The 21,831-nt window shown below is 42.8% G+C and overlaps 2 protein-coding genes and 1 pseudogene across 2 annotated transcripts; 2 read left to right on the top strand and 1 right to left on the bottom strand.

Annotated features, from left to right (window-relative positions):
• The first annotated feature begins 5,773 nt into the window (after positions 1-5,773).
• LOC103707314 lies at positions 5,774-7,914 on the top strand (annotated as a pseudogene).
• Positions 7,915-9,965: 2,051 nt separating this feature from the next.
• On the top strand, positions 9,966-11,042 carry LOC108510678 (UPF0496 protein 1-like). Its single transcript, XM_026804706.2, has one exon. The coding sequence runs from the start codon at positions 9,966-9,968 to the stop codon at positions 11,040-11,042; it is 1,077 nt and encodes a 358-aa protein (XP_026660507.1).
• An 8,208-nt stretch (positions 11,043-19,250) lies between these two features.
• On the bottom strand, positions 19,251-19,989 carry LOC103707274 (protein RALF-like 33). The gene has a single exon (XM_008791698.4). The coding sequence runs from the start codon at positions 19,856-19,858 to the stop codon at positions 19,478-19,480; it is 381 nt and encodes a 126-aa protein (XP_008789920.1). The 5' UTR covers positions 19,859-19,989; the 3' UTR covers positions 19,251-19,477.
• Positions 19,990-21,831: the final 1,842 nt, after the last annotated feature.

Raw genomic sequence — 21,831 nt, forward strand, 5'->3', positions numbered from 1 at the left:
ATCCTCTAGCCTCGCAATATGAGTGGGCCCAGGGGTTGGGGACTGCATCCGAGACGGCTCGAAGGATCTCGATTGGCTGGCCCTTGAACCGTGCGGAAATGAGACACGTATTGAGGATAGGATAGGATAAAGCACCCGGTGGGCCCCACTTGTTTAGATCATGTCATTATCGATCGGAGGTTCGTGGCGGGCCCACGTGGCCGTTTGTTTTCGGAAAACCTTCCGGGGCAAAACCGCCGGTGACGGCGGAAGTGACGAGTACGCTTCTCCAGATGTTTCATTCTAAGTTGCTGTCTCACACGAATAGCCTTAAGAAAAACTACAATTACATATTAGTCGTCTACTAGGAACTTGGGTCAGGGAAATGGAACAAATCTAAATTACCGGATCACAATTAAGACAGTAGTCCAAAGACTCAGCCAACGCCGTAAGGAGTAGGCTCAGCCATAAAAAATGTGGTCCAGGTCCACATGATAGTCTCAAATCTAGACCAGACATGACTCATTTGCATCATCAAGACATATAGAGTGTCGAGTCCGTAAAGTCAAATGCAAAATTTTATGTTACATTATGTTAAACTATTTAAGGGATCGGCGGATTTATTTACTATAATCCGGGGAATGATGGATTACAAGCAAGCGAAAGTTTGTCTACGGCATATGACATTTGGTGTGATGACCCATATTGTCGTGATTGTCATATTTGTCAAGAATTTAGCATTTCACGCAATGATGCAAGACTTTTTTTTGTGAAAAATGAAAAAAAAAACTAAAGTTTATTTGTTTCTCTTAGATGATAAGCAAATAAGAGCACCGAGAGAGATAAAGACTGTCACGCCCCCGCCTCTGCGAGGCACGTGAGGCACGTAGTGCTCACGTGGGGGCTACATCAGGGGGGAACACGAGGCTCCCCTGCCAGATATTGTCCGGTTCTGGGGCTTCATGCAAGCGTCCTTCATCCCTCCTCGATTTTGTTTTTCACCCAAAACGCATCTGCAGGATTAGGAGACACCCACCTCATATGCCCAGGCTCTGAAACGAGTCTTTCCGATGTGGGACTATTGGGCCTCACACCCTTCCCACCATCGGACAAGAGCCGTCCTCGGCTTTGATACCAAATGTCACGTCCCCGCCTGCCCGCTAATGAGGGCCGTCTGCCGAGCTATTATAATCCGCTGGCGAGAGCCGTACATAGCAATCTGAGAGTTTATAAATCATTATTTTTTTCTTTCATAAATCATAATCATCATAAATAGGTTGGAAAATGATAAATGTCATCATATAATTTAAAATACATAAATATGCCTCAAATATCATTTTTCATGCAGTCTAACATAATCATAATTTCATAACTCATACAATATTAAATAGTCATGAAGGATGCTCTTTAATCAAATTTATGAATCATATGCAATCATATACTTGATCCTAATTTTGAGAAAATATATCATATCAAATACAATTTCATAATTTCATACTTACAATTAAACAGTAAATTGGAAATCAATAAGATGGTGCCAGGGTTACTTACTGAGCTGTGTAGCTCATATCTTATTATCTTCTTTTTCTACAGAGGAATAAGACTATTAAAAACAGGGAGCTTGGTGTTATTCAGGGTTGGGGTAACTGAAAATATTATGTAATAATCAAATTTTAGAAGTTCTGTACTGCTCCAACTTCATGAATAATGTTATGACATTAGTAAATGAAACTATTTATTTTTATTATAAAATTTTAAGTGGCTTCGTGTTATTGTGTGCATAAGATTGCAATAGCACGGCCATATCATGATCCGGATTTGGGGCGTGACATTTAGTGATATCAGAGCCGAGGACGGCTCTTGTCCGATGGTGGGAAGGGTGTGAGGCCCAATAGTCCTACATCGGAAAGACTCGTTCTAGAGCCTGGGCATATGAGGTGGGTGTCTCCTAATCCTGCAGACGCGTTTTGGGTGGAAAACAAAACCGGGGAGGGATGAAGGACGCTTGCATGAAGCCCCAGAACCGGACAATATCTGGCAGAGCCCCGTGTTCCCCCCTTATGTGGCCCCCACGTGGGCACTAGGTGCCTCACGTGCCTCGCAGAGGCGGGGGCGTGACATTTGGTATCAGAGCCGAGGACGACTCTGTCCGATGGTGGGAAGGATGTGAGGGCCTGGGCATATGAGGTGGGTGTCTCCAAATCCTGCAGACGCGTTTTGGGTGGAAAACAAAATCGGGGAGGGGTGAAGGACGCTTGCGTGAAGCTCCAGAATCAGACAATATCTGGCAGGGGAGCCCCGCGGTCCCCCCTCATGTGGCCCCCACGTGGGCATTAGGTGCCTCACGTGCCTCGCAGAGGCGGGGGCGTGACAAAGACCAATTCCAATGAGCTTTGAAATAGTTTTCGTATGGTTCATATGATTCTTCTATGACAAATATATTGCGTGAAAGATATGTATGATCATTATATTACATCTATAATCATGAGTTAAAAATACGGAAATAGCTTCTTCTTATGTAGGAGTATCGCAATTCTTGCTTAAATAATTTTTTTTTTATTTTCCCACCATTAACCTCCAAACCAATAATGAGAGTGATGTTTAAATTAAGCTTCTATGGAGCCTCATGACCCTTGAAAAATGGTTATTTAGGAGTTAGTATGACTTAATCAAGAAAATTTCAAATAGTCATTTATATATTGTATCACGAATATAGTATAGATTATTTTTCTTTAATGGCAATAGAAGGTTTGAGTCATAGATAAAAGTAGAAATCATTATAATATCATATTAACCACTTAGAATAGTTGATAGTTTCCCATCATAGATAAAAGTAGAAATCATTATGACATCATAATAGCCACTTAGAATAGTTGGTGAAAGCTCATTCTACACTCTATAAGTACATCTTATATATTAGGGCATTCAATAAGTGGATCAACCTTACATAAAAATTAGAGGTGCAAATGGATCGGGTCGGGTCATGAGTAGGGGCGGCAATCGGGTCGGGTCAGGCATAAACAGGTCGGGTCAGATGCAAATCGGGTCAAAAAATTATAAACCTGAACCCGACTTGTTTATTAAACAGGTCAGGAATTACAACCTGAATCCGACCTGTTTAATAAACAGGTCACCTGACCCGACCCGTTTAAGACCCGTTGAAGAAAAAAAAAGAAAAAAGATGGGGGCCGGCAGGATGGGAGGGGAAGAGACTCGAGAGAGAGAGAGAGAGAGGAAGAGGAGAGACCAAGAGAGAGAGAGAGAGAGAGAGAGAGGAGGAGGAGAGACCGAGAGAGAGGCAGTAGGGTAAAGGAGAAAAAAAAATAACTGCTCATCTTCTTCCCCGATCAGCCTCCCTCGCCACGGCTGCGCCCGAGCCGCCACCCCGCACCGCCCGCGGCATCCCCGCTGCGCCCGAGCTGCCACCCCGCACCGCCCGCGGCGTCCCCGCTGCGCCCGAGCCGCCACCCCGCACCACCCGCGGACTTCGCCTTGCCGCGTCGCCGCGTCTCCGACGACCTCAACGCCGTTGGATCTGGAATAAGGCTTCTTTGGAGCCGTCGATTTGGAGGAGGAAGAAGGGTGCCGTCGATTTGGAGGAGGAAGAAGGGTGGAGGAGAGGGAGGAGGAGGAGAAGGGCGAGAACCGTCAATTTGGAGGAGGAGGAAGGGTGGAGGAGGAGGAGAAGGGCGAGAACCGTCAATTTGGAGGAGGAGGAGGAAGGGTGGAGAAGAAGGAGGAGGAGAAGGGCGAGAATTGTTGATTTGGAGCCGTCAATTTGGAGGAGAAGAAGGGTGGAGAAGAGGAGGAGAAAGGATGGAGGAGAAGGAAGAGGAGGAGAGAATAGCCATGGGGAGGTGGACTTGAGGTTCGGAGGAGAGGAGACTCGGGGAGGGGCTGAGGGAGTAGAGCTCGGCGGCACCATTTCAATGTTTCACAAATCCTAAATCCTAATTCTAAAATCGGGCTGAATCGGGCTGAGTGAATCGGGCCTAGGCGGAGAGTTGGGCCGGCTCTAGACTTTATCTTGTGGGTTATGACTCTCATCTATCAGCCCAATAGTTAAACGGGTTAAACGGGTCAGACATCTAAAATCCGTATCCGACCCAATTAATAAACAGGTTAAACGGGTCAACCTGTTTACGATCCGTACCTGTTTAGGCCAAACCCAAACCTGTTTATGGCGGGTCGAACACGGGTCGGGTTGGCGAGTTTGGTCATATTTTGCCACCTCTAGTCATGAGTGACCCCGACCTAATCCGATTCCTTGTTCGAATTCTAATTTTAGACCCAAACCCAACCCAATAGAAGATCGGATCGAAAAAATGTTGTAGTAGAATACTTATAATAAATACTGTAGTAGGACGAAAAATTTGTTTGAGATGATTTTTCTCATGTGTTATGTACAACATTGGGGAAAAAAACTATAGTTCAGGCCGAAGCATGAGAATAGGTAAGAGGAAGGCCAGTAAGACTTGGATGAATTAGATAATAGGTATATAAAACTTATGATTTGAGGCTGTATTCTGATGTAAGAACATGTCATAAAACTGAAGTATAAACTTGTCTTAAAATTATAGAATGAGGTTGCTTCTATTAATTGTTAAAGTAATATGATTTTGAGGTGCAATGACAAGTTTTCGTAAATTTCCAATTAGGGTTTCAAATAGGTTGGCTAGGAATGGGCATGCTTGATGCTCACCAGACTAGATTCATTTTCGAGTCTTGATTTTGGACTCAAACTTAGCTTTTGGTCATGTTGTCAGTAGTGCCTTCTAGGTGCTTAGAGAGCCTAGATTGCTAAGCAAGCGACAGACTGACGTCATGAACTCGCAACTCAAAATCTTAAATTATTAGGAGGAGGACCGGCCTAGACTAGTAGACCCATATTATGAGGAGGACTGACCCAAAAGTTTAAACTTATGTGAAAATGACCATCTTAGGGCCCCAAGTTTTCATCTGGGATGTCCACTTTGATGCGGTATGCTTTTCTTCTTCTTCCTCCCTCTCCTTCTATATTTTCCGGCCTACTTGTCTGTGGGAACCAAATTATGTGATTCCCTTTGCTCATATCCAATCATCCTAAGGTTGTGTTTATCCTCAGATATTCAACTAGGATCCACTCTTTCCCTGTTCCAATGGGAAGACAACCATCTATCCACTCCAAATCCTTTTCGATCTCAAGATCACCTCTTTTTCTGATGCAATCCAGAACTAGTCGACCTTTCATCACAAATTGAAGCAGAGGCAGTTGAAGATCCAATTGCAGATCCCCTTTGTGGAAGCGGAACCAACTCCACGGATAGCATATCTAACACCAGATATTGCCATTTACCATCTAATAGCGCACGGCCCTACAAGCTGAACCATCCATCCACTAGAATGAAAAAGTTGGAAGTAGGGGAATAGGTGCTACAAGCAATACAAGTTGCAGGATAAGATGAAAATAGCATTTGCCTCCTCCTCCTTCTTTCTTCTTTCTTTTTCTTTCTTTTTTTTTTTTTAATCCTTCGAAAAAATCTTATGGAGTTATCATATCATGTCTCTGTTCCTTTACTACTCAGTTATCTTCTTTTCTCTTGATTCTGTTGGTTGCGCATATGCGGAGTTGGTATGAGCCAATATGCTAAAAATAAAATAAAATAAAATAAAATAAATTAAATTAAATTAAATGAATGTAGCATCTACAGAGTTATCTAAATTCAACATGTTGTCCGGTCATCATCCCTTTATTTTTTATTTTTTTTTTTATTTTTTTGTTGCTAAGGTCTCCGGTCATCATCTTTGGCATTGACCTTATTACCAATCATTCCAGCATTCCTGCGACACCGCCCTCCGCCGCGTCGTCTCCCTCAGGCTCTCCGCTGCTGCCAACTTCCTCTTCGGCCCCATCCCGCCGGATCTCTCCTTCCTCTCCGACCTCCGCCACCTCAACCTCTCGAACAACGTCTTCAATGGAAGCTTCCCCTCCGCACTCCGCCGCCTCAGAAACCTCGACGTGCTCGACCTCTACAACAACAACCTCACAGGCGTCCTGCCGGTCGAAGTGGCGGAGCTTCCCAGCCTACGCCCCCTCCACCTCGGCGGCAACTTCTTCTCCGGCGTCATCCTCCCCGAGAACGGCCGCTGGGAGCACATTGAATACCTCGCCGTCTCCGGAAACGAGCTCCGCGGCGCCATCCCGCCGGAGATCGGCAACCTCAGCCGCCTCCGCCAGCTCTACGTCGGCTACTTCAACAGCTATGACGGCAGCATCCCGCCTGAGATCGGCAACCTCTCTGCCCTCGTCCGATTCGATGCCGCGAACTGCGGCCTCTCCAGCGAGATCCCGCCGGAGCTCGACCGGCTCGAGAACCTTGACACACTCTTCCTCCAGGTGAACGGCCTCTCCGGCGAGCTGCCGCCGGAGCTCGGCCGCCTCCGGAGCCTCAAGTCCATGGACCTCTCCAACAACGCCCTCACCGGCGAGATCCCGCCGATCTCCGGAATCTAACCCTGCTGAACCTATTCTGGAACAAGCTCTACAGCACGGTCCCGGACTTCATCGGTGACCTGCCGGAATTGGAAGTGCTCCAGTTGTGGGACAACAACTTCACCGGAATCATCCCCCGGGGAATCGGCCGGAGCGGCAAGCTTCAGCTCCTCGATCTCTCTTCCAACAAGCTCACCGGCGACCTCCCGCCTGAGCTCTGCTCCCGCAACAAGCTCCATTCTCTAATCGCTCTCGGGAACGCCCTCTTCGGCCCCATCCCGGAGTCCCTCGGCCAGTGCTTGTCCCTCAGCCGAGTGAGATTGGGTCAGAACTACTTCAATGGATCGATTCCTAGTGGTTTATTTTACTTGCCTGAGCTCGCCCAGGTCGAGCTTCAGGACAACCTCCTCGCCGCTGGTTTCCCCGACACCGGCGATGCCCCGATCTCGTCAAGCCTTGGCCGGATCTCGTCAAGAAACCACCTTGAAGGGAGTATCCCGCCGTCCATTGCCACGATGCAGAGTCTCACCGCCGTCGATTTCTCCTTCAACCATCTCTCCGGCTTGGTCCCCAGCACCGGCCAGTTCAGCTACTTCAATGCCACTTCCTTTGTCGGCAATCCGGAACTCTGCGGGCCCTACCTTGGCCCGTGCGGATTCACCGGCGCCAATGGCACGGGCTCTTCCCATGCCCGAGGCCCCCTGCCGGCCTTCTTCAAGCTTCCAATGGTCATTGTTCTCCTCCTCTGTTCCATTGCCTTCGCCATCGCTGCCATCCTCAAAGCCCGGTCTTTAAAGAAGGCGAGCAAGGCCCGGGCATGGAAGCTGACAGCTTTCCAGCGTCTGGACTTCACCTGTGACGACGTGCTCGATTGCCTCAAGGAAGATAACATTATCGGAAAAGGATGGGCCGGGATTGCGTACAAGGGCGTGATGCCCGACGGCGAACAGGTGGCGGTGAAGAGGCTGCCGGCGATGAGGCGGGGCTCGTCGCATGACCATGAATTCTAAGCTGAGATCCAGACTCTAGGGAGGATTCGGCATCGCCACATTGTGAGGTTGCTCGGCTTCTGTTCGAACCATGAAACCTATCTTCTGGTCTGCCCAATGGAAGCCTTGGGGAGGTCCTCCATGGCAAGAAGGGGAGCCATTTGCGGTGGGACGCAAGGTATAAGATCGCGCGCGGTGGAGGCAGCAAAGGGCCTCTGCTATCTCCACCATGATTGTTCGCCTTTGGTCCTCCATCGTGACGTGAAGTCGAACAACATCCTCCTCGATTCCAACTTCGAAGCACATGTCGCTGACTTTGGGCTCGCCAAGTTCTCGCAGGATTCCGGTACAATTCTTGCTTAAAAACATGGAAATTGCTTCTTCATGTGCCGGAGTATCTTAATTCTTGCTTAAATAATATTTCTTTTTCAAGTGAAAATAAAGGTAGATGGATATAGAATCGATCCTTCTATACACGCAATTGTACAGTATGTCGTGGAACTAGCTAATAGGAAAACTTATATCCACCTCGAGTAATGATACAGAAAATTATAAGACATAGAAAAAAATCCCTCCCACCATTAACCTGCAAACCATCAATGAGAGTGATGTTTAAATTAAGCTTCTACGGAGCCTCACGAGCTGAAAAAAATGGTTATTTAGGGATTAGTATGACTCAATCCTGAAAATTTTAAATAGTCATTTATCGTATCACCAAAATAGTGCGGGTTATTTTTCTTTTATGGCAATAGAAATTGCAAATCATAGATAAAAGTAAAAATCATTATAATATCATAATAGCCACTTAGAATAGTTGGTGGAAGCTCATTCTACACTCTACAAGTACATCTTATATATTAGGGTATTCAATAAATGGATTAACCTTACATAAAAATTAGGGGTGCAAATGGGTCGGGTCGGGTCATGAGTGACCTCGACCCAATTCAGTTCTTGTTTGAGTCCTAATTTTGGATCCAGACCCAACCCAATAAAAGATCAGGTCGGATCGGATCTACTGTTATATGTTTTAACCCAACGGATCATTCGGGTCGGAGAGGGTCCATGTATAACCCATACCAAATCCAAAAAATTTGGGTCCGGTTTGGGTCAAACCATCTATGACTTTAGAACTTGTTTGCATCATTGTGGGCTGCATCTCACAAGCCTAAATAATTTTATAAATTTGGGTCGGGTTGGGATGGGTTGTAGGATTGAAAACTCAAAATTATCCAAATTTCAAATGAGTCGGGTTGGATCGGGTCGGGTCTGATTTCAGTAAACTCAGATCCGACCCAGAAAATGGAACGAATCCAATTTTAGGACCCAACTTGGCCCACGGGTCCTCCAAAATGGGTCGGGTTGGGTCTAAGCGGGTCGGGTTGGGTCGGGTCGGGTCGGGTCGGGTCACGAGTCAATGCGACCCATTTGTAGCCTTAATAAAAATATACTCAAATATATATGTATATGTTTGCATGCAAAATGATGTATTTAGACGGCTCTCAATAATTTTTTTATCAATACAAATAGGTTGTAGTCTAAAAAGAAAAAAAATCTGTATCAGATATTGAACATATGTATATCGGATGTTTATTATCTGTCTCATACTTATATCTAGAAAAAAAAATCATCAGATGGGCCTAAATGGGTAGCATTCTGTTTTTTTTTTTTCAAAAAAAAACTTTCCTCGTAAAAGCAAAAACTAAAGTCTTAGGTTTGGAAAGTGTTGAACCAGCCGGTATAGAGGTGAAACCTGCCAACATGCAACCAAATACCATCCCTTCTTATATAAGTCCCCTTTGACTATTGCTAGGAGATTTGGATTCTGTTTTCAAAATGAAGGCAGGACAAGCACATGACCACCCACCCATGTAGATCGTGGTCCTTAATCTTCCAATTGCACGAGAACAAAAATGAGTCTCATTGGGTATATGGTTTGAAATTTTGACCTAAACCCAACTCAAATGTCATATCAAACAAGGCCTAAATAAGCTTTAGGTCCAGTATAAGGATATAATCACTCTAGAAAGAACGCTAGATCAAATCTCCTTTCACTGGCATGCTGATGTTAATTAGGCCTGTGTCAAAATTTAATCCATACACTCCAAAGCCAACTTTCCAGGGTTTTTTCCCTTCCTACTGGATTTTAGCTCGTGCTCCTTCCGTCAGCTCTGCCATCAGCTCCAGGTATATATATCTTTATATATATATATATATATACACACACACACACATATACTTATCAAGCTATGCTCAATTCCAACCAGAAATTCTCCTGCCAGTTCTCACTCCTCAGAATATCGGAATCTTCGACGTACTTTCTCCCCCAAACCAAGCTTCCCTAAGAAACCTTCCCATATTCTTTCCTGGTAAATGTGAGCGAAAATGTACACGTTGCTTCTCTCACTCCACCTACCATCGTAAACCCTAATTACGAACCATAAGTGGAAAGTTCCAAATAGGCTTAAATAAAGTGTTTCCCTGATATCGCAGTTCTTCTAAAGCAATCTTTTGTTCGATCCTCTTCAATGGGTTGTCAGTCCAGCAAGCCCGACCAAGCGATCGTTGTAAGCTCGATCGACGCTATCAGAGCAGTTCGACTTGATGATACGTACCCGCTCGTGGAGGAGCTCCGATCCCTTGGCGTCGCTTCCGGCCTCCACCCGGTCTCCCAGGCCGTCTCCGGCGCACCTGAGCTCAAGGAGGCAATCTCGAAGAACCCCGGCCTCCAATCCTTTGTAAATGACCACCTCAACGTTGTCATCACGACGCTGAGGTCTCTCGCCAGGGTCAGAGGCCTTCTCGACAAGTCCCGCGGAATTTCATCTTCTGTCGGCGCGGCTCTCGAAGGCTTCGAGAAGGAGAATGCCGAAAGAAGGAATGACAAGAAGGAGAAGAAGAAGAAGAATAAGAAGAAGAAGACGAAGATCACCAACAAGTGCTCGGAGGTGGTGGAAAAGTTGAAGGGGTCGAGGGCGTTGGGCGACCCGTTCGCGGGCCTAAACACCGATGAGCTACGGCCGGCTTGCGAATGGCAGCGGTCGCTGCTGGACGCGCTGCGTCGAAGGCATCGCGAGCTCGAGAAGAGGCTGAGATCGGTCAAGAAGTGGAGGAAGGCTTGGAATGTCATCTACACGGCAGGGTTCGTGGCGGTCTTAGCCTGCTCGGTGGTGCTCGCGGCTGTGGCGTCACCGGCTGCCGCCGTCACAGGAGCCACGGCATGTGCCACTGCCATGAAGGCTGTCGAGCCGTGGATCAACTCGGTGTGCGACGAGCGCGAGGGCTCGTTGCAGGGGGAGAAGGATGTTATAGCGACGATGCGAAGAAAGGGTGGGTTTGCAGTGCATGACTTGGAGAACGTAAGGTCGATTGTTGAGAAGTTAAAGATTGACATCGATGCGATGTTGGATCGTGTTGACTTTGCAATCAGCAAGGCGGAGGATGGGGAGGAGATGGCGGTCAAGATTGGGAATGAGGATATTATGGCAAAGAAGGGGGACGTTGATAAAGGTGTTGATACTTTGAAGGAGAAGTTGGATTCGTCTGAGCGTGAGATTATGAGGGCGGCAGCTGAGTTCTTGGAGACCATAATGAAGGACATCTAGGTCTTGACCCAGATGCCTGTTTTGCTCTCTCTCTCTCTCTCTCTCTCTCAAGAGAACACTAATTTTAGATGGCCACCCTTTAATTCGATTATGGAGATGGATAGCTATCAAATAGAGCACGGTATACAATATGAAGAACAAGCTATCTAGGGCATGCAATGTTCCATCCATGATCAGATTACGTGGTGTCTGTCTAGTGTTGTACCATTCTGTATCGTGCAAGTTGGCAAAGGATCCAAAATCCTAGGTGTTTTCAGTTTGTAAAGATGTGTGAGGTCTTTTTATTTCGAGCAAATATAAAGTTAGAGAGTTTTTTTTTTGGTTTGTTTTTCTGATGCTAATTAGAATGCGTGGTGCAGAACTTAGAAAGAACCCTAGCTTGCTTCCTTTCTCTTACGCGCATCCATGCATGTTATCACTTTATTTCTATGAGGACAAGACTTCATAGGTTTGTACTATTGTTGACTAAAGATTCAGAGAATCTTAGAATATCAATGATTGTGGAACCAAGTGTTGACTCTATATAAACATAAATTCAAGTAACATGGAAATCCCTTTTTTTCTTCATTGGTAAGTACATAAAAACTTTTAGTTACCAAGATAACTAAAGCTATGCGGCTAATGTAAGAGCAGTAAAAGCTCTTATTAACAAATGATTAGATTTGAACACTATAAATCTTAGGAATGGTTTTCTTTAATTGGTACTTTCTCCAAAATTTATTATCTACATGCATCCTTCCAACATTAATAATAAAACCCTGATAAACTAAAGGATTGAAGGGTACTGCCTTAGGAGTCCTCGAAGAGACTAGTCAGACATTGTATGCGGCCATGTGCATGGATGCACCTATACGTACTCGGCATATTTGTTCTTATGATAAATTCCCCCAATCACCATTCACTTTTTTCACGAAACCCAGGTTATTTTTTCAAGGTGATTTTTCTGAGTTCCCATAGCAGTGAACTTAATTAAGCTTGCATAGTTGGTAATTGGCGAGAATCTAGACTTTATTTGCAGTGTATTAGATATGATTAGAATTCAAGTAATAAAAGATAAATGGAAAAGGCTCGAATAAGTGTCTATTCTAATTACTGCAGTCATTGCATCATGAATCTCCATGTAAATATTCTCTTTTAATTATAAATGGGTGGACTTATCCTCTCTTTCCATCCAAAAGAAAAGTCTACTCTTGGGCGTGCCGTGGATTTTTTTTTTCAACAAAAAAAATTGAAATCATGAAACAGCTATTGTGAAACCTTTTCGTAGTTATTCACCACCACAATCAAAGGAAAACAAAATATCTTGTAACACAAATACGTTCCACAATTGAAAGGGCCACTGCTAGCTTGAAGTGTGGAATCTTCAGAGTACGTGCATGGAAACTCAGAGGAGATATGTATGAATGGAGAGGGTGCTATTACATCAAGGCTTCTAATAAAACTATGCTTCCATGTACTCTCATGGAAATTGAGGGGAATAGTTGACCACAAAATTGATAATGATGCCTATCCTTAAAGTGACACCGCGTAATGAAGAGATCAGATGGTTCAGTGGCATTTCGTGGAAGGTGTAAGGTGAAAAATGTCAAACACCTGATCTCACGTCACTGCTGAGCAAGCAAGAAGCTTGGGGCCTTGCCTCCACCTACAATCCAGATTAAAGAATGATTTAATTGGTATCTAACGAGTTACAAGAGTTTGCAGCAAAGTTTGCCGAACCATCTGATTTAAGATGTATCGAATCAAATTGGTGCAGAATCGGGATGATTCAGCCCTTCAAAGTAGGATGCTGTCTTTTCTTCAAAAAAAAAGAAAGAAGGATAATGGATAAATTAGTCTAAACCAAGCCAAATCAACTTATTCTGTCTGGTTTCGAGCGGTAATATTCTCGTTATAGATAACTTCCTCCTTCCATCTTGATCTTGACCCCTAACCCTTACTTTGGCTCTCTCCTGATCACTCTGATCCCCTTGCCTCACCCTCCTCTTGAGTCCCTCCTCATCTTTTGGTGACAACAATAATTGATGACTCCCTGATCCCTCTCTCCCCCCCTCCAATCTCCATGTCTCAAACTCTTCCGAGTCCTTGTTTTCTCGCGACCAGGACGAATTGATGCACTAGATCAAGAGCTGAAATAGCAACTTAGAAACTAATGTAATAGACTAGGAGCTGATATAGCAGCTTAGAGGCTGACGTGGTGGTAGATCAAGAGCTTGATGTGGCAGAATACGAGCTGTTATAGCAGCTCAGAAGCTGATGTAACAGATTAGAAGTTGGTATAACAACTTAAAAGCCGATATGGAAGACTGATGTGTCTGATTGACGTGACAGACTGACATGTCTGTTGATGTGGCTAATTGACTTATCTAATGATATGACAACGAGAAGACATATAGAAGTTGATAGTTGTAGTGAGGACAGAGCTTAGAGAGAAGACAACCGAAGATCAACGATCCTTGTAGACGGAGGCATCATGGAAGCGAAGCATTGGTTGATTGACTTGTAAGATGATGTGGCAGCGAGAAGGCATATAAAATATAACAGTTGCAGTGAGGACAAAGTTCAGAGCGAAGGCAACGGAAGGTCGATGATTCTCGTAGAGGAGCAAAAGACTTCGAACTAGATGGTAAAAGAACCGGAGGCAACAAATAAAATCGAAGATGGAGAGAAAGAAGCCGGGCGACAATGTAGAGAGTCAACTGAAGATCTAAAGCCGAGGAGAAAAGTGATGGAGAGAAGCTAGGAATCCATTAGAAAATAATGGATCTTCGAATGTTAATCTACCGAAAATAGAGAAAATACAGATCTAGTAGGGGAATATGAGAACTTCGAATGTTAATTCACTAATAAATAGAGGATCTATAGAAAAACAAAGGATCTGCGAATCTACCAGAAAATAAAGAATCTTCAGATGTTGATTCATCAGAAAACAGAGGTCAATAAATCGACAATAGGGATTTTCACAGCTTTTAGACAAGGCAATGACGACCATAGCAAAGACGAAAGAAATAGCCACAACAGATTAGGTGATCGGAGGTTCTGATACTATATTAAAATATTTGTAGAAGAAGAGAGAAATAAAAAAAGAGAGAAAAATAATTTTATTTCTCCATTCCATATATTCGATACATCTCGGGCTTATATATACTTGTCTACAGACTCCATGCAAAAAAAATAATATACGCTGATATAAAATCATGCTAATAAAAAAAAATAATACTCGTTGATACAAGTTGTACGTGATTTCTAAAATCACTCTAATAAGATCATGCTAACAAAGAAAAATGATACTGGCCGATACAAGATCACACTAATAAAAAAAATAATACTGACCAATACGAGATCACGCTAGCAATAAAAAATAATATGGGCTAATATAGGTTGTTACGTGATCTCTAAAATTATACTAATATTGCGTAACACTGTTTTATAATACAATACTATGCTAACCTAGTATATGATCAAGATTGATTGCAACAATAGTACCTTGAATCTAATTTTCCTAGGTTAACTTACATATTAATTTATTCTTGGCCTTGGCTAGGATTGGAATTGGGCTCAGGCCAGGCCGACTTTGGGTCGGGCTACGGGCTAGGCCCCGAAAGATTTTGGACAGTATTTGGGCTTAAATATAGAGCCCATATATTTTTCAAGCGGGGCTTTGTTATATTATTGGCCTACCTTGAGCTCGAGCCTAGACGAGGCTCAAAATGGAGCCTGAACTCAAGCCCGAAATGGAGCCCGAACTTAAGTACTTGTTTATGAACTGTTTAGAAAATAAGAATGCCATTTCCAATTGTGTTATCAATTCATTTTTCTGGTAAACATGTCTCTGATTATTAGATGGTGGCTAACATAAAGCTACAATATTTCATCAAACAAAATGTGAAGCTACATTATGAAAGGTTTTGAAAAATTAAACTCAATTAGGTTTAGCCCGGCCCAGTTTTTAGTCAAAACAGATAATTCGAACCGGTCCAATCGCGTTTAGATCGAGTCCGGGCTTGGGCTTGGGTCAAGCTCGGGTCTGAATTTTCCAAAAGCTTTTGAGCCTAAGCTCAGCCGAAATCTCGACAAAAATTCAGGCTAGATTGGGGTAGGGGAGCTTCCCGACCTATTTCTAGCCCTAGCCTTGACTATAGTAGTCTGTGCTTGAATCTTGTGTAGCCATGGATGAACTAGACTCTCTTGTGCCCTTCTAAAACGTCCCTGTTGCTAGATACATTGCTTATCAGCCATGTCAAATCTCAGGAGATCTATATTAGTTTTGAAGGGCACCTACTCTATCAAGAGAAGCAGAGCCATAGGGCTACAATATACATTATTAATAACTTTTTCACCTTGCATTTGTATTTTCCTCCCCTCTCTCCCTCTCCGTTACCTTCCATTAGCTCACGTTGACTCAAAATAAAATCTTAGCCTACACGACGAAATTTCAACAGATAAGCACCTTCTGTTACTTGATGATGATGGCGAAGCCTTTAGATTGGATGCTTAAGGAAATTGCAGGGGAACCTAACTAGATGGCGCAGGTCTTGTTAGAGACAAAATTAAATTTTCCTTGTAAATTCGTGGAAATTGAGAGGCATAAGCAAGGGCACCCAAACTAAGAGAGCATGGTAGCCGCCCAATTTTTTGCTTGATCTCTCGCTGTACATAGGCCGGAGGTCGTAGGCTTCATGTCTCTAACAAATGAGTTTCCTTTGACTCTGCTGGTAGTACTGATGCTATGCTGACGTGAGCTACCGTTGTACTAAAAAAAAGAGAACAAATGAGTTTATGTCGACATGTTAACAAATAAGCCAGATGATTTCGTGTTATTTCGTAGAATCTTCGGGGCATAAAGCTCCAGCATCCTTTCCCCTCCTCCAATTTTTAGGTTTTAGAGTCCGGGATCTGCAACTCAGATCAGAAGAAGGTTTATGTTTCAACTAGACTGCATTTAGGACACGTGTTGAGGAACATGTATCGAAATAAAGGTGTTATTGTAAAAACCAGTCCTTAGAATTTAAGAACCTATTTGGATAATCCTGCTGAATACGAGGCTTGATCCAGCCCATGTCAGCCGGACCTCTTCCAGCCAATTTCCTCGCGAAGGGATGAGAGAAAAAAAAAGAAATCTGCGAAGAATTTTCCCCCTCTATAACACTTCTGAAGCTAATTCCTGTGAATCCTATAAATATAGGCTTGGCCCAACTTATGCCTTCTACGTACGTTGCTGGATTGCACAGGATTATCCAAACAGCAACCCAACCCACAACTAATATGCAAGAAAGTCTTGTGGGCCCAATTTAAACTAGATACAGCTTTGGGCCTAAAGTGGCTTGGGCCGGCCGTGGGTCCCAAGATGCCGATGACATCGTGCCGGCGGAGTTGGCCATGATGGTTCACAGACTCCATGGGCCTCCCTCACCACTGTGGATCTTAGTTTAATTTCATTTCTGTGTTTCTGTTCGACATTTTGCTTCCTGTTGATTTTTTGCCTCTGTCCTTCCCCTCTGTTTGATTTTGTTGCTGTGTAAGATTTTACATTTTAAATATATTGTATATAATAGATGCGAACTAAAATATGTCTTCCATCCCCACTAACTTCTATAGGAGCTTTGTCTTCCATCCTCACTAATTTCTGTCGGGGCTTCAAGGAAGTTGTCCCCGGCCCATATTTGTTCCAACATGTATACTATTTGAATAATTTTAGAAATCATGTAACAATATGTATCAATTTATATTATTATTTTTTTGTTAGCGTGATCCTGTATCAATAACTATTATTTGTCTTTGTTATCATAATCTTGATAATAACTTATATCGGCAAGAAATTTACACGCACATTATCTACTAAATGACCGCCTCAAGTTAGCGTTTCTTAGTTTAGATAATCTTGTATCCAATTACACCTTACCAGGGTTGGTTCACACGTTGCTTAAGTTGAGTGGATGCCACGCGTTGTATTTATTTTGCATCTCCTTCCACTCGATCCCCCCGTCCCCAAAACCCCAACCCATACCGAAAAAAAAAAAGGAAAAAGAAAAGAAAGAAAGAGCGTTGCGCATGAAATCAGAAACAATGTCAAATAAATTCTTTCAATCAAAAAATTAAAAAAAAAAGTCAAGTAAATTCTAGCTCTGAATTGAATTAAAGAATATTAGCTGCTAGCATCAAGCAATCCTTTCAGGAGATAATTACTTGATGAAAAGTGAACCAATGAACGCGTGTCAAGTAGTGACAATGCATCAATGGAATGATGCCAGTCTGTAAACAGCTGGTTTCCTCAACCAAATCCTATTGCCGAGGATGAAGGAAAGAACCACATTCGATGGTAGGATGCAGCTTGATATAGACGTCTCCTTCAAGATTTGGTGGCTCGATGAGGGGACCAGTAGCAATTTAATTCTTCTCCTTTCAGAGAAGCCACTGAAGACAAATGGCAATAAACATCACACGGCTTATGATGAGGCTACACTTTGATGTTAATAAATATGTTAAAAGAGAGGTCCCCCGTGGTGAGCTGCACGCTGCATGGGCAAGTCTTTCTCTATCATAATAAAAAATAACCCAATATATTAATAAAAGCTCGAGCGAGATGGAGAAAGATTCGAGATATATAAGCGATGATGAGTAGAGATGAAAAAGCCTTCCAAGCCAAATATATATTTAGAAAGACTCTAGACTCTGCTTACATGGCTTACCATTTAGATGGTACTATATAAAAAAAAAACCCCAGCATCTTATTGAATATGTTTGTACCTATATAGTATAAAGTGCGTGTCCGAAACCTCTAACAGTACATGAGAGGGAAAATTAATAAAGCGAAAAGCATCCTCGATGGAATTAAAAAGTGTCCCCAATTACACTTATAAGAAACCTTAGTAAGCCTTCTTTTTCCGCTGAAATCAAAAATATCATATATAACGTGTATGAATACAACCTAGAAAATTAAAAAACAGTACATCATGAAATGCGCTGGGCAACTCCGCCTCTCCAACCCAGAGGTGATCCTCTGAATGGTTGGCAACAAAAGAGACCATCCAATCTGCAGCACCATTGGCCTCTTTAAACACGTGCTTCGCCTGGAGCACGATTCAACCGCAAATCATAGTCTGAATATCTCTCAGCAGCGAGTGGTAATCACCGACCCTCTCGGAACCCTGTATGATCCACATCCAATGACCGTGCAGAATCACCCTATAGAAGAACCTCTCTCCTCTACAGAACATGCCGAATATAGCACAATTCCGTTTAGTCTGCTCTCAGCTCCGCCTCTGGCACCAAGGTGCTAAATAAGTGGCAACTCCAGCAACAATCAGCCTGGAGTCAGCCTTCATATTGAAGAAAAATTATTGCATGGGCTGTTTGCACCACCAGTCGCTGCCATATATTGCAGTGAGCCATCACTGGGACAAGTGCCCGACGTGCGCCGTTTGGACGGCCATAGTGCTATATTGCAGTGAGCCCTCGCTGAGACAACAAGTGCACGATACGTGGGACCCATTCTCGCACGTCTCAGACGGCGATTGATGGCGGGCCCACAACACCATCACCTCAGTGAGAGCCCACCGCAATACACGGTGGTGTTTGATGACGTGCACCCGTATGATGGTGCATACAGTGCAAATAATTTTCTTTAAAATTAAAGTCTATAAAATAAATATATTTTTTGTTTTGATACAACAGCTGCTCCAACTATTCTAATACGAAAAAAACTAGTAGAACAAGAAAAGAAAAAAACGACAAAATGGTGAAGCGATCCCTGAATTATTGGACAGCTGGCAGTTCTATTTGCCTTTGCCTTGGCCTTTGCCTTTCGGATATATATGCGGCCTAAAAAATAGTAGAATCTTCGTTGCATGTCGCAAAAATTAACTTCCATTTACCAGTGACTTCTAGAAACTTCTAGAAAATCAGGGTACAACCACTAGAGCAGAAATTATTAAAAAGTAAACACTCCTCATTCCAAATTCAAAGCTAGAATCGGCGAACCAATTTGTCCAAATCCCTCACCAGACATCACATGTGCTCCCTACTCATGTCCTCACGCAATCCCTATTAAAAAAATGCAGAGCTAACAAACTATCCGAAATTCGAAAGCAAACCTATTCTTTAATCAATTATTTCTAAAACAAAAGGCATAAACATAAATTTAAAAAAAAAATCCAATTAATATGTGATATTTTTCTTGTATTATAGAAGAGCTAATACACATATCCATAAAAAAAAAGGAATCTTTTTGTCTCAAGCATATGCAATAATTTGCACCAAGCATCAATAATATTCCATGTATAATAACAAACAACAATGTATCAATTTGCAAGTCGATCGACACTGAAACATAACCAATATAATCGATTTAGAACTCCGAAAAAAGAAGAAAAAAGGAAAAAAAAAATAAAAGAGAGGAGAGATCAAGGAGGAGGAGGAGGAGGAGCGAGCGAGCCCTAACGCCGGCACCGGGTGATGGCGGAGCAGCCGCGGGAGTAGGGGTTGGCGTGGGCGCCGGGGCGGCAGTTGTAGTACGAGGCGCCGCGGCGAGAACAAGGGACGCTGCCGCGTCTCAGCGAGTTGTAGCTGATGTAGCGCCGGAAGGCCAGGATCCGGCGGCTGATCTCCGATTCTAGCTCAAACTCGTCGCCGGCGATGCACTCCGCGACCGTCCCCCGGCACTCCGTACGGCCCGGGATCCAACCCAGATCCGCCGCGCCGCCGGCGACGGACCCGGCGAAGGAGGCGGAGACCGCCTCGGAGGTGACGGCGAGCAGAGGGATGGAGGCGGCGAGGAGGAGGAGGAAGTGGGAAAGAGGCCTGCTTCGCTTTGCCATTGGTGGTCTTGAGCCCCGCGTCGCCGTACGCCTCCCGCTTTCTCTCTCTAAAGGTCTTCTCTTTCTAAAGTGGAGATTTTGAGAAGGGTTTGGAGAGGAGAAAAGCAACGGGAATAAGAAGAGGGGATGGGACTGAGTGATATAAGGAGGAACATTGGATAAAAATAACCCTAGTCTTTTGCGAAATTTCGATAATGGCATCCGACCGGAGGGCTTATTACAGAATACAGAGTAGCGTAACCGCGTTTTAGTGGTTGCGTCCGTAATGGAGTCCGGTCACCACACCGGTGGACGTTCTTTTCTTCTCTCTTTCTCCGTTCTCACGTAGTGCTCGTTCTTTCTAGAATGGTCTTGAGTGGAGCCTATAAATTTGTTGTTTTCCAGCCTAACAACATGTTAGGGTATAAACGCGACAACTTCAAGCACCGCTAAAAAACATGCTTGGTATTGTTTGTTGGCATGGAAAAACATGTTCAAAATTGTCTGAATTTCTTGTGTTCACATGTCGATAAATTAGGTTGAGACAAGTAAAGTTCGGCACATGCCGATAAATTAGGTTGAGCGAGTAATGTTCGGACTAAGTATACAAGTAATAAACTTAGTTTTGAATCTAGCTAGAAACAAATAATCTATAATTTGTGCAACTTGCATGAACAAGTGAAGTGGAATTCAAATTTCCAGGCATTGCTACAAAGATGAACAGTTTAGGAGGATTTTTTGATGCACCAAAATATGTCAAAAGATTAAATATAGACAATTGGTTTTGAGTAAGAATATAAGACTATTGTTGAGTAAGAATTCCCTAGAATTTTATAAATTCAGGCTATTGTTGAGTAATAATATAAGACTAATTTGAACCATTCAAGGTCGGATTTAAATGTCCATGTCTTCTCAACTTGGCATAATGGCATTTAAAGTTGAGCCTTTTTTTACACATTACTTTGTGGTTCTTTAACTTGTCTATCAATGCAACTACTGGTCACTCTTCTTTTACAATCTCTATGCAGTCTTTATTAAGCATGTATAAGCATATCTATTTGATTACAATATTATAGACCCTATTTAGAGGAGCTGTTAGTAGTAGAGCTTTTGAAAATAGAGCTTTTGAAAGTAGAGCTGTTGAAAGTAGAGCTATCTGAAGCAGAGCATTTATAAAAAGTTGTTTGCTATTTGGTAACTACATTTCTAAAGTGCTGTGGCACTTTAACATGTGTTTGGTAAACAAACTGAGAAAGTACTTTTATGTGACAAAATGACCATAAAGGATATTACCGGTATTATATAATAGAGCATAATAAAATATAATATGCATTAATACATAAATATATGATATAATATAATATTAATATAATGTAATATAATATTATTATAATATAGTACTATAACATTATGTATTATAGAATAATAATTTAATATAATATTAAATTATTTAATACAACATATCAATGTATTATGATATAATGTAATATAATATTATCTTTATAGTATAATACAATAATAAATATATAAAATATTATAATTATTAGTGTAAATTATTTTTTCATCCTTCTAATGATCATTTATCTCTTTAACAAATAGAAAGAAAGAAAGAAGAAGATAGAGAAGAAAAGGGAGAAAGGAAGAGGCGGGATAAGGGTTTTGGGGAAAAAAGTGTGATTTAAATGGGGGTATTTTGGTCTAAAAAATAGCTTCCCGATAAAGATGAAAACAACATTTTCGGAAAGCTCCAAATTGGAGCTTCTCCCCAAAAGCTATTTTCAGCTTCTTGCAAAAGCTGAAACAGCTTTTCGAAAATTTTACCAAACACAATTTTTTATCTAAAAGTACTTTTGGAGGGCCAGAAAGTACTTTTTGGCCCTCCAAAAGCTCCCCCAAATAGGGCCTATATCATGTCAGTGGTGCAACTTTTTCTAAACCTTTTTGCATTTTTACTGTTTTAATTTACTAATATTTTGCATCAACCGTCAATCTCC

The sequence above is a fragment of the Phoenix dactylifera genome, chromosome 13 (genome assembly GCF_009389715.1).
Source record: "Phoenix dactylifera cultivar Barhee BC4 chromosome 13, palm_55x_up_171113_PBpolish2nd_filt_p, whole genome shotgun sequence".
NCBI classification, from domain to species: domain Eukaryota; kingdom Viridiplantae; phylum Streptophyta; class Magnoliopsida; order Arecales; family Arecaceae; genus Phoenix; species Phoenix dactylifera.